The sequence below is a fragment of the Bipolaris victoriae genome (assembly GCF_000527765.1).
Source record: "Bipolaris victoriae FI3 unplaced genomic scaffold scaffold_19, whole genome shotgun sequence".
Classification (NCBI taxonomy): Eukaryota; Fungi; Ascomycota; class Dothideomycetes; order Pleosporales; family Pleosporaceae; genus Bipolaris; species Bipolaris victoriae.
The window spans coordinates 191,843-203,552 of NW_014575373.1; the positions used below are offsets into that span (position 1 = coordinate 191,843).

Sequence of the window (11,710 nt, forward strand, 5' to 3'; positions counted from 1 at the left end):
CCGTTTGTCGAAGGGAAAGCGGTGAATGACTGATGACATATATATCTTTTTTTTTGGCTTAGACTGCTAACATGGGCGTTGACACCCACCTGCTTGGTTTCCTTTGTACCTGATAAACCCAAATACCTACAATCAATATAAACATTTCTTTAGTTGAATGCTTGCAAGCATGTTTTCCTACTGTTACAAATTCACAAATATGTATACGAGCTCAACAGCAAAAGTCACTAGCCAATACCATGGCTATAGGGCGGAAGAGTGACATGCATGTGCAAACGGCCGGATGCCCAGTCCCGGATATGGGAGGGGTTCTTTTTTATTCCCGGTTAATAACGTAACCGAAACGGCCGGTGCTACTCCACTTTTTTACTGTATACAGGTAGGTTTATGCAAACGGATTTGAAGGAAGCTGCTATGACTCGATGGTTCTTTCTGTTCTCGTAGCGTCATCATGAAAGCTACTTCCTTCTTCTTTCTCTTCTTCTAGCAATTGGCAACACTGAGGGTTTTTTTTTCTTTCTGGAGCAATTGACCAGTGCAATACGAATCATCGACGAGTAGGAGTGGATTCTTTTTTTTTTCGGAAGAGGGCCGAAACGGCGGCGAATCTTGGTTGCAGGGTCGATTATTCCCGGGTGCCGAGGCGGTAAGGGAAAAATAAAACGCTTCAAGGAGGAGAGCGAGTCGGGAACGAAGACGAGAAAGAAAGTTTTTTTTTTAAAAAAAAAGATAGTAAGGGGATTTGAAAAGGAAAAGGGGGCAGAAATGACGGAAAAGAGACGGAGTAACGATGATGCAGGGGGATCGGGAGTCGAAATTCACATCAACAACGGCGATATTACCACGGCTCTGCAAAACGGGGTAGTACAGGAAAAGCCAGAAGAAGAAGGCGTCACAACCACAGCATTGGAGACAAGAGGAGAAGACGAACCCCCCAACGGCGGCTACGGCTGGATCTGCGTGGCCGCCATCGCCACACTAAACGGCCACACCTGGGGTCTCAACTCCTCCTACGGCGTCTTCCTCGCACACTACCTCTCTCACAACATCTTTCCAGGCGCAACAGCCTTGCAATACGCCTTCGTGGGCGGCCTCTCCATCTCGCAAGCTCTCATCGTTTCCCCCGTCGCCACTCTAACAACACGCTGCTTCGGCACGCGCACCACGCTGCTAATCGGCGTAGCGCTCGAAACAATCTCATTTATCGGTGCGAGCTTCGCGTCGCGTATTTGGCATTTATTCTTAACTCAGGGCATTTGTTTTGGGTGGGGGATTGGGTTTTTGTTCGTGGGGTCCGTGGGGATTACGCCGCAGTGGTTTAGTACGCGTAGGTCGCTGGCGAATGGGTGTTCGGCGGCGGGATCGGGGTTGGGTGGGTTGGTGTATTCGCTTGCTGCTCAGGCCATGATTCGGAGTGTAGGCTTGCCGTGGGCGTTTCGCACGCTGGGGCTTGTGGCGTTTGTGGTGAATACGGCTTGTGCGTTATTGATTCGTGATCGGAATAAGGCGATTGGGAGTCGGCAGATTGGATTTGATCATCGGCTTTTTCGCAAGATGCAATTTGTGGGGTTGTTGGCGTTTGGATTCTTGTCCATGCTGGGGTATGTGGTTTTGTTGTTTTCGCTGCCGAATTATGCGAGGACGGTGGGGTTGAGTGCGCAGCAAGGGAGTGTTATTGGGGCTATATTCAACTTGGGGCAGGCGATTGGGAGACCGCCGATTGGGTACTTTTCGGATTCCATTGGCAGGTTGAATATGGCGAGTAGTATGACCTTCTTGAGTGGCCTGTTTTGTCTGGTCATATGGATGTTTGCAAAGAGCTTTGGGGTGCTCGTCTTTTACAGCCTGGTGGGTGGAATGGTAGCGGGGACGTATTGGGCTGTGGCGGGTCCTATCACGACGGAAGTTATGGGATTGAAGGATCTGCCGAGTGCGTTGAGTATCACTTGGTTGGTACTAGTCTTGCCTACTACTTGTAAGTCTGCCCTCTTTCTTTCCAAGGGAAACTTGACTAACGATGATGGCTAGTCTCCGAAGCCATTGGTCTGGAAATTGTCAAGTTCAATGGCGGCTCTTATACTGGTGCTATCATGTTTACCGGTTGGATGTATATTGGTGCGGCCGTCTTCTTGTGGCTGGTGCGAGCGTGGAAGATTGGCGAGGATGAAGAGCTGACGGCTGGGGCTGAGAAGAATGATGATGGCTCTGCAGCTGGTGTCGGGACTGCTAAAGCAAAAAGTCCTTTTGTAACGAGGGTATTCATGATTAGAAAGGCCTGATTCATCTGGGGTGTAGGAAAAAGGAGTCATGTATGTATGTATTTCCATAGTTGCCCCAGCGTGGGCAAGGCTTGTTTTTTTCCTTTGATGCGGGCTTGGATGTCCACATTGTACAGATGGTGAGCTGGGAGGGAAGAGGAGCCCGCATTTGATACATGGGAATCTGCAAAAAAAGTGCTTTTGTGTCTGAGCATGTTCCAGAGGAGGTGGAGGTTTAGGCGCCAAGGCACTCAGCGCCCAAACGATACTTTGGTTGGAATAAAAAGCAAATACGCAGTACTAAGAACGCGAGTCTTTGGTAGCACCGTCAGCGGCCCAGGTATCCTTGCATGGCAGCACTAGCTCCCGTCGCCGTCTTACCACTAGCCGGGTCCCCTATTTGAGCGCCGATTAAAGGATGCTGGTCGTGGCTGAAGAGGAGCTCGAGATAGCCGCTAGAATCAATGGTCAGACGGTGTATCTGGTGGTGCCGATGGCGAAAAAAAAGTGAAGCGACTGGAGGGGTCGAGGATGAGGTTGGAGCCCATTGCCCACTGCCCAGTCGTTCGCTCCCAAATGCCCGCTGACGCACAGTAGTCATGCCGTTCGGGCACGTGATTGGCCGCAATAGTGCAAAGTGCCAAAGTCCCCTGCTGCTGGGACACGTCTAATTGTCCTAGTGGCCACGGGATGACCTCAAGACGCGTCGTGACTTTTTTGTTGCTGGGTTGTGGGCCGGGACGGGACGGGTTGTATCCAACTTGGTGTGTTTGTATATACTTACTGTGTTGTAGTATATCGTAGTGTAAGTGCACACTCGCATGAAGCCAGCCGGTGTTGCCGACTCCTTCAGCAACGCGCATTTGTGCTAATTACCGGGCGCAATATAAGTATAGAATGGCACGGACGAGGCTTTGCAGGCGTCGGGGCGCGTTCATCACATGTGGGTTGGGTTGGGCGGGCCGCCGATTGGCCCCTGATGCGACTGTGCCAACTGGCACTCCGCCCGCTAAGTCGAGCCTGGCCTTAGTCTCGTCGCTCTCCTGTTCTCCTCTGTCCGTGTCCGCACTTTCGTCGACGACGAACTTTGGCACGCCTTCGACTGCCATTCTTCTTCTTCTGCTTCTTCTTCTTCATCCGTCGTCTGCCTGCTGCCACGGGATGTTCTCTTCTCCTGTAGTCTCCAGACCCGCTCTTGCCCACCTCATGTCATTCTTTTAGCAGCTTCCTTGCTCAGTCTCCCTTTCCTTGTTCCATATACCTAATCATACTGCCTCCACTCCACCTTCGCCCCTCCTGCGCTCGAGACTCTCCCCGGTACGCGTTCCTCTGCCCCGGGCAATCGACCACCGCCCCGTAGCGCACTTGGGCCCATTGTTTCAACGCGTTTGGATTCGGGGAGAAAAGACGAAGAAAAATAAAATCACAAAAACAGCAGCAGTGGCAGCTCGCTCGAGTTGCGGGAACGCTTGGAAGAGAGAGATCCCTTGAATGCAAGCTAGACGGACGCCCTCCCCTTCGCTGCCGCCGCCCTCATCTCCCCCAACAGCCCCCCACTACCTAGGCGAGCCCTCGTCTCCCTCCGACGACCGTGAACCAGTCTCGCCGACTTGGACTGCCCCATCCCCGTCTCGCACGCTAGGGCATTCGAGCCCAGAGCTGCCTCTTCTTCCCTCCTTCTCCGTACTAGGCAATCACCCCCGCACACCATCCACCGCTGCGAGGCGCGAGCGAACCGACACTTCGTACTACACGGCAAGCTGGGGCAGTCCGTACCGACACCCTCCGCCAACTTTCGACCTTGGCCGTCAAGTCTCGGCTAATTTTGGCAGCGACGACTTTGACGAGGAACCGTCCGGTCTCCAGTTTGGCCTTGACCATCTGCTCCCGTCGCGACTAGATCTCGAGGCCGACTCGCCCAACAGGTTCAACCTCGAGCATCTCATCCCCTCCTTGGACCGCAACGTATCGCCTAACCGCTTTACGCTCGAGCATCTAATTCGATCTCGCCTGCCCAACCTCGACCCTCTGACAAGAGAAGAACGGGCATCCGGCAGCACTCCTCGCCCATCCGATTCGAACCCTACATCGGAAGAGTGGGTTCAGCGGTTTCTCGAGGAGCGTTGGAACCGCGAGACAAACGACTGGCGGAGCAACGACAGTGACACTGAAGGATCAGCGGACGATCAGGACATACCATTCGTTCCCCTACCGAAGCGAGGCCACCAAGCCAGGAACAAAAACAAGACACTGAACCAGCAGGACTTCTGGCGCCACTTTAGCAAGGACCAGAAGGAAGCATTGGGCAAAATGATGGCCTCCAAGTACGCAGAAGCTGAGCCCGCGGGTTCCCAAAGGCAAACTTCAGGCTCCCAGACAAATGGACACAGCGTATCGGGCGAGAAGACGCCCGTTCCAACACCTTCAAAAGCAACCAAGCCAGCCAACGAGACTCCCACCAAGATGGGCAATGGTGATGCCGCAAAGCTACCAAACCAGGAACTATCGACAAGCAGGCCAGCCTCTACTGCCCAGGCAAGCTCGCTCCTTGCACCCCCAAGTGCTGCGCCTGCGCACCCGAGAATGCGTAAGAAGGTGATTGTGAAAGGCAAGGGTTGCATCATCTCTATACCGCGCGATATTCCTAGAGGCAACCCGGGTTATCCCCCTAAGCCAATGAGTGAAGAAACCGTCAACGCGAAGCTCAGGCAACTCGAGCAGCAAGGTTACGACATTCGGGGCTTCAGTACCGGCGGCCAGGAGACACACAACAGAGCCATCTGGCCAACAGAAGCTGATGTACAAGTAGAGCGTGCCAATTCGGGTTCGAAATTCCGAGTACGCGTGTCCAAGGAATCTGAATGGAAAGACTACCAGAACTCTTTGCTCGAGGCAAAGCTTGCAGCTCTCGGTGTCAGCATCGGTGGCGAGGAAGACATTGCCCTTCCTCTTTCACGCCAGACATCCTCGCAACAGCATCCAGGAACGGTCTTCTCTCCACCTCTGCCTACTTCATCTGCTGGTAGTGCCCGTATGGCCAGACCTGGCAGCATCGCATCAATTGGCTTCCCATACGTCCCATCTCCTGGACACATGTCACGGCAGTCAATTGCCTCTCCTGCGGCTTTTGGAAACCCTCGTGCAAACATGCATATGCATCGTCATTCCACTTTTGGATCGCCTGCCAACTTCGCTCAGCATGGTTATTCACCTTCGGGCACATGGTCACCAAGTGGTTACTTCAATGCTCAGGATGGTCGCACCGCATCTCCTGCTCTTGTAATGAACCGTCCAGACCTGGCTGAGCTCATCTCGCCCCGCTCGCCATTTGGTATGGGCCAGCAGATGCCTATCACGCCGACGCAGAGACACGATTTCCAGCTACAGATGCAAATGCAACAGCAGCAGCTCCAGGCTCAGCTTCTCCAACAGCAGCAGCAGCAGCAACAGGTCCTTGGTATGCGACCTGCATCCACGCTTGCTGAAGTACCTGAGGATGAGGATGAGGAAGATGAAGTACCACCCATGAAGCACGCCACTCAAACAAAGACTGAGATTGCTGTGCCCACTCCCCGCGGTCATCGTCACAACATTAGCGAGAACCTTGAACGCGAGGCAGCTAACGAAGAGTATCACTTGGAAGAGGCTATTGACAAGCAGTTTGCTGAAGGTGGAGATTTCAGCACCGAGCCAGAGACTAATGCCCCATTGAAGCATTCCAATGCAGTGGCCAAACCCAAATGGGAGGATTCTCGACCAATTTTGCATCAGCCTCAGCCACACAGCAGGACTCACTCGCTCGCGCAAGCGCAGAACCCCGTCTCCTTTTCGTTCCCAGCACAACAGACACCTGCTTCCGACAGCGATGGTGCGCGTACGAACCTTTCAGAAAACACCAATCCCAGTTTGGAAGATGGCGAGGTCCGCAGCGCCGACCAGGGCTCTGTGCAGCATTCCAAGGCGCCCTCGCAAGTCAGCAATTCTTGGAAAGACAACAAGTTTGCCTTCAAGCCTGCATCCTCCACGCACAGCAAGCATACCTCGCGCTCTTCCATTTCGAAGCTCAATGTCGAAGCCAAGGAGTTCAAGTTCAACCCGGCAGCGTCCTTCAGCCCTGGATCCTTCTCGTCCGGCTTCAGCTTCGCACCCGCCGTCAAGCCACCTGCGGAGCAAAGTGTCCATCAGACAAACAAGACGAGCATGGATGGAATGGCGAACTTCAACGCCTCTGCGCCCACATTCAAGCCAGATGCACCCACGTTCAAGCCCGACGCCCCTGCGTTCAAGCCTACTTCAAATGGCTTCGACTTCTCAAGTCCGCCATCATTCAAGCCCGATGCACCTGTGTTCAGTCCTGGAGGGTCTAAATTTGATGCCAACAAGCCCGCTCCTGCACCAACGAGCTTCTCCTCCAAGATCTTTGGAGATGTCAACATTTCTGCTAATGACATCATCAAGCCAGCCACCCGCTCCAAAGCAGTTCCCATTGTCAGGCCGGATAACACGCGTCAGTCAACGCCCAAAGAGCAGGAAGACCGTGTGGATGAGGCTGGCCGACCCATGCAAGCTGATGGTCGCGAGAAACGTGTGCGTCGTGATCGCGCTGACGGTGACGATGTGCCCAAGTTTGCACTTCAGCCAATCCTCGCCTCGCAGCCTTTGGCGGAAGTCAAGGAGCCCAACGCTATTACCGTGGATGCCAAGGTTCCACGAGCGAGCCCTGTTGAAGACAAGGAGAACCGCTCGCCCGACAGCAAGCAGGCCAAGATCAAGTCAAAGACCCCGTCACCGCTGCCACAGCAGCAGGATACAAGGCCGTTTGAGCCTATTTCCCCTGCTCCCGGAAGTGAGCAAGGTGCAGACGATGAGACGGCTCATGCCAGTGACATACCCACTCCCACCACTGAGGAACCCGAGCCAACGACCAAGAAACATAGCCACAAGAGCACCCTCTCTGCCAATGCCAAGCCGTTCGAGTTCAAACCTCAGCTCAGCAACGCTGGCTACGATTTCGGTTTCCACGTTACAAAGCCTTCTCAAGTCAAGGAACCTGCGAAGGCTCGGTTGTCGCCTGCAAGGATTGCTAGCAGGAGCCCAGCAACTACTTACCGCCCCAGTGATGACGGTTCGTTCAAGACGGCCATGGAGTCTGGCAGACAGTCGCGTTACCCTGAGAACGAGAGCGTTGATTTCGACAATATCGGTGAGGCTTCGTTCAACGACATTGATGCAGTCATGAAGCATATGGACGGAGAGGGCTCAGACTTTGGCGTCGAGCGTGACGAGACATCTTGGGACCACTCCTCTCCCCAGAGGACGCCACACGTGTTTGAGCGCCACGACCTGCAGCCAAACTTCAAGTTGCGCAGTGACGCACCTAGCCCCAGCCCCCGCAGGGGATTTATTCCCGGTCCCGCAGCATCAACGCTGGATCCGTTTGACAGCGAGAGGGCTGCGCTTTCATACCAGTCTCCTGTACGTGAGGTGAACAACGTGGATGACGGACATCTCAGCGACTGGGATGATGATGGCCTTTTGAGCGAGGACGAGAACAAGCTCCAGACGCGCAGTGGCTTCTTCGACAAACATGTTGATGAGCTTATGGGCCGTCTCCTGCAAGACCGTCTTAGCCCGCTGCAGCAAAACCTGCAAGGTATCCAGCAAGCACTTGTTGCCATGACACAACGCACGCGACGTGGCCGTCGTAGCATGTCTACCAGCGAACGTCTGGACAGCGATGCAGATGATGAAGACGATGAGATTGGTACTGAGGCAGACTACCGCAACAGATCTCGAGGCAAAGACAAGAAGTTCGAAAAGATCAGGTCGATCGTCATGGACGCACTTGAGGTGCACCAATCACAGATCACGTCGTTACCGGTGCCGGTACCAGTAGCGGAGCCAATCATCCCTGAGAAAATCAGGGACATTGTCACCGATGTCATCACACAACATCAGCCACCTGTGCAACACGTTGAACCTATTTCTGTTGACCAGATTCGCGCCATTGTTCAGGATGCCATTGCTTCGAGCAAGACAGCGCCAGAATATCCCACCGAGGCCCTCAAGGCCGAAGACGTCCGATCCATTCTTGCCGACATGCTCGCGTCTCATGCCCCTCAGCCTGTGAGACCTGACGACATCAGGTCCATTGTCATGGAGGCGTTCGAGACTCACGCTCCTCAGCCATTGCCCGCACCTGTTCCTGAGCAGATCTGGCCAGATGACCTCAAGGCCATTGTCGCAGAAGCGATTGCATCTTCTCACACCCCGCCTCCACCTGCACACACTACGGATTCTGTCCAGCCGGACATGATCCGCTCCATCGTAACCGAAGCATTGGCATCTCAGAAGCCTGCCGCCACTCTAGAGGCACCTGTCAATATTCCACAGCCATCGCTTGAGATGTCTGAGATGTACCAGATTATTGGTAGCCTCAAGGCTTCTATTGCGCAGACCACTAGTCATCACCTGCAAGCTGAAGACGTTCGTGAGCTCATCGATGATGCTTTCAAGCGTCAGAACATGGAGACTGCGAAGCTCGAGGAGTCCAAGGCTATCCAAGAGAGGGATACACGCATCGCCGACCTTGAGGACATGCTCAAGGAGGCTACCCTTCGCTTTGATACCGAAGCCGAAGCGCGCAAGGCTCTTGAGGCCCGTGAAGTTGACTCTGCTCGCCTTCTTAAGGTTACTGAAGAAGAGCTTACCCTGCTTCAGCAAGCTGCCCGTGACGATGAGAGGAAGATCCGTTCTCTGACCGAAGAGCGTGATGATCTTCGCCGTAGCTTCGATACTCTCAAGAGTAACGAAGATGTATTCCGAGACAGGATTTCTACTCTTGACGGCGAGAACGAGCGACTCAAGCTTACAAACATTGCTTTGGAAAGCTCTGAAGAGGACCTCAAGAAGAAGCTGGATTCTGTTACTGCTGAGAATGAGGCTCTGACATTTACGCTGGAAGAGCACCGCCTCTCTGCCAATAAGTGGCGTGGCGACCTTCAGGTAGCTCACGAAGAAGCAGAACAGCTCCGCAAGGCTATCGGCGAGTCACGTTTCCAGGCTGAAGAAGCCACTCGTGTCCGTGAGTCTATGCGCGTCAAGTTTGAGAAACTTCAGCAAGATATGGTTGCTGCCTCTCAGCAGGTTGCAGCCGAACGCGCTCAATGGCAGAAGAACGAGGAGGCATCTGCAAGCAAGTATGAGGTTCTCAGCGCACGTATTGAGGCTGAAGGTCGCACACGCGAGCGTCTTGAGAGAGAGCTTGAGCGCCTTGAGACTCAGGAGCGTGAGGGTATGAAGCTCAGGTTCCACCTTGAACAGACCCAGAAGCACAACTCCAGGCTAGAAGAGACTATCCAACAGCTGAGGAAGGAAACCGTGGAGCACCAGAGGAACGCTGAGCGCTACGAGCGCGATATGCGCGAAGCGAGGGATGCTGCTCATGTTGAGATCCGCCGCACCCGTGTGCTCATGGAGGCCGATATCGATGCCGCCAACAACCAGGTCAACATTGTTCGCCACGAGCTCGAGAGCGAAATCAACCGTGTCCGTGCCGAGCTGGACCAAGTTCGCATGGACGCAGATACCGCCAAGGAGAAGCACGAGCTTGACTTGGAGGCAGCCTCTGATGCCAAGAAGCAAGCGGTTCAAGAAGCGATCGAGAAACAGAGACTCAGCATGCAAGAACAGCAGCGTGCGTTTGAGCGTCAACTTGCACACGTCAAGCACGAGCATGCTCGTGCTCTCGAGTTTGCACGCGAAGACAAGGATCGCGCTGAGGCCTTCCACAATGACAAGCTTGCTTTGGCCGACTCCAAGCTCGACCACTTTAAGGACAAGATCTCCCTGTTGGAAGAGAAGCTACAGGTTGCAAAGGAAGCTGCTAATGCTGCGGTTGCCGCTGCTTCCAAGTCACCAACCTCTTCTTCCTTTGGTCTAAGCAGCTCTGACAAGATTTCTACCCAAGCACTGCGCGAATCCATTGCTGTTCTACAGGAGCAACTGCAAGAGCGCGAAGGACGTATTGAGTCGCTTGAGCAGCAACTTGAGGAGGTTGATACCGAGGCACCAGCCAAGCTCAAGGAACGCGAAACCGAGATCAACTGGCTACGTGAGCTCCTTGGTGTACGTGTGGACGACCTGAACGACCTCATCACCGCTTTGGCCCAGCCAACCTTTGATCGCGAAACTGTTCGTGATGCCGCAATCCGTATCCGTACAAACTTGCAGATGGAGCAGTCGGAGAAGGAGCGCCTCATTTCTGGCGGACAACAGTCCTTCCCCACACTCAGCACGTTGTCCAACTTTGCTTCACCCAAGGCAGTCCAGCTTGCTGCTGCCATTGGCAATTGGCGCAAAGGCCGTGGAGAGGCTACATCCGCTCTTGCGGGAAAGCCTACCACCGCACAACGCACGCAGACACCATCGCGGGCCCAACCTCACTCCGCGCAATCCTTTCTTTCCGGCCTCATGACACCACCAACCTCCAACATGCGCCGTACCCTCGAAGTTCCTTCAGCTTCTCAGCGCCCACAAGACGCCCGCTCCAACTCAATGAGCTCGCACGCGTCAACTGAAGTTGGCTTCCCTGTTCTTGGAAAGCAGCCCCGCACACCACCTCTAATGAGGAAGCAGGCCTATGATCAAGATGCAGATATGGAGCCATGGAGCGAGAGTGGCTTCTACGAAGACGAGAGCGCCATTGAAGAAGGCGAGCTGACGCCTTTGGCGCTCAACTTTGGAAGGGAACTCAGGCAATAAGCCAGTTTCCAACCTGATGCAGACTCAACAAACCTTATTATTTCCTTTGTTCAATTTCCTTTTTCCAGTTTTAGCTCGTTAGGGCGTCCAATCCTTTCTTTACGTATACTTTTGGTTCTCAATTTTCCTTGTGCATGTGCGCAGGAAGAAAGACTGCTGCCACCTATCTCATGTACCTAATGCTTGCTTCTATGCGATTTTCCTATGAACACCATCTTCTTTTTTTGTCGAAAGGCTGGATATTAGAGAGAGATATATACCCCTCAAGACTGCCCCAGATTTTGTTTTATTTTCCTCCAACCCTTTGTTTTTGTAATATCAAATTGTGAGCACGCCCCATTCTTCTACTTTCTTAGTTTCCTATGTTTCTGTAGGAGGTGTCTAGGGATCATGGTAACGGTGCAGAATGGGCCGATCACGGTCTTACTAGATTTACTTAGAGAGTAGGCGTCAGAAATTGAACACCCAATCTTTCTTTTATTACAGACTGAGTGTTTGCATTTGTGAAAGTGACGTGAGTACATGAGGCTCTTTCAAGGGCATCGAGAGTGTTTATGAGCCAGACTTGATGTGTTGGTGGACATGGACAATGCTAAAAATCTATCGCTTTGGTATTACAACGTTTTTGTGCAAAAAGAAAGACCCTTTAATAGTACATGTATGAAGTAAAATTATCCCGTTTAGCTTCC

General features: G+C 53.3%; 3 protein-coding genes across 3 annotated transcripts; 2 read left to right on the top strand and 1 right to left on the bottom strand.

Annotated features, from left to right (window-relative positions):
• Positions 1 to 458: 458 nt before the first annotated feature.
• Positions 459 to 770, bottom strand: COCVIDRAFT_92190 (hypothetical protein; the record flags this gene model as incomplete). The annotated part of the gene is made up of 1 exon (XM_014703904.1): positions 459 to 770. A coding segment is annotated over one exon (312 nt), but the record flags the coding sequence as incomplete, so codon positions are not given.
• Positions 766 to 2,279, top strand: COCVIDRAFT_13699 (hypothetical protein; the record flags this gene model as incomplete). The annotated part of the gene is made up of 2 exons (XM_014703815.1): positions 766 to 1,975; positions 2,029 to 2,279. The coding sequence occupies 2 exons, from the start codon at positions 766 to 768 to the stop codon at positions 2,277 to 2,279; spliced, it is 1,461 nt and encodes a 486-aa protein (XP_014559301.1).
• Positions 2,280 to 3,749: 1,470 nt separating this feature from the next.
• COCVIDRAFT_24325 (hypothetical protein) lies at positions 3,750 to 11,021 on the top strand (the record flags this gene model as incomplete). The annotated part of the gene is made up of 1 exon (XM_014703834.1): positions 3,750 to 11,021. The coding sequence occupies one exon, from the start codon at positions 3,750 to 3,752 to the stop codon at positions 11,019 to 11,021; it is 7,272 nt and encodes a 2,423-aa protein (XP_014559320.1).
• Positions 11,022 to 11,710: the final 689 nt, after the last annotated feature.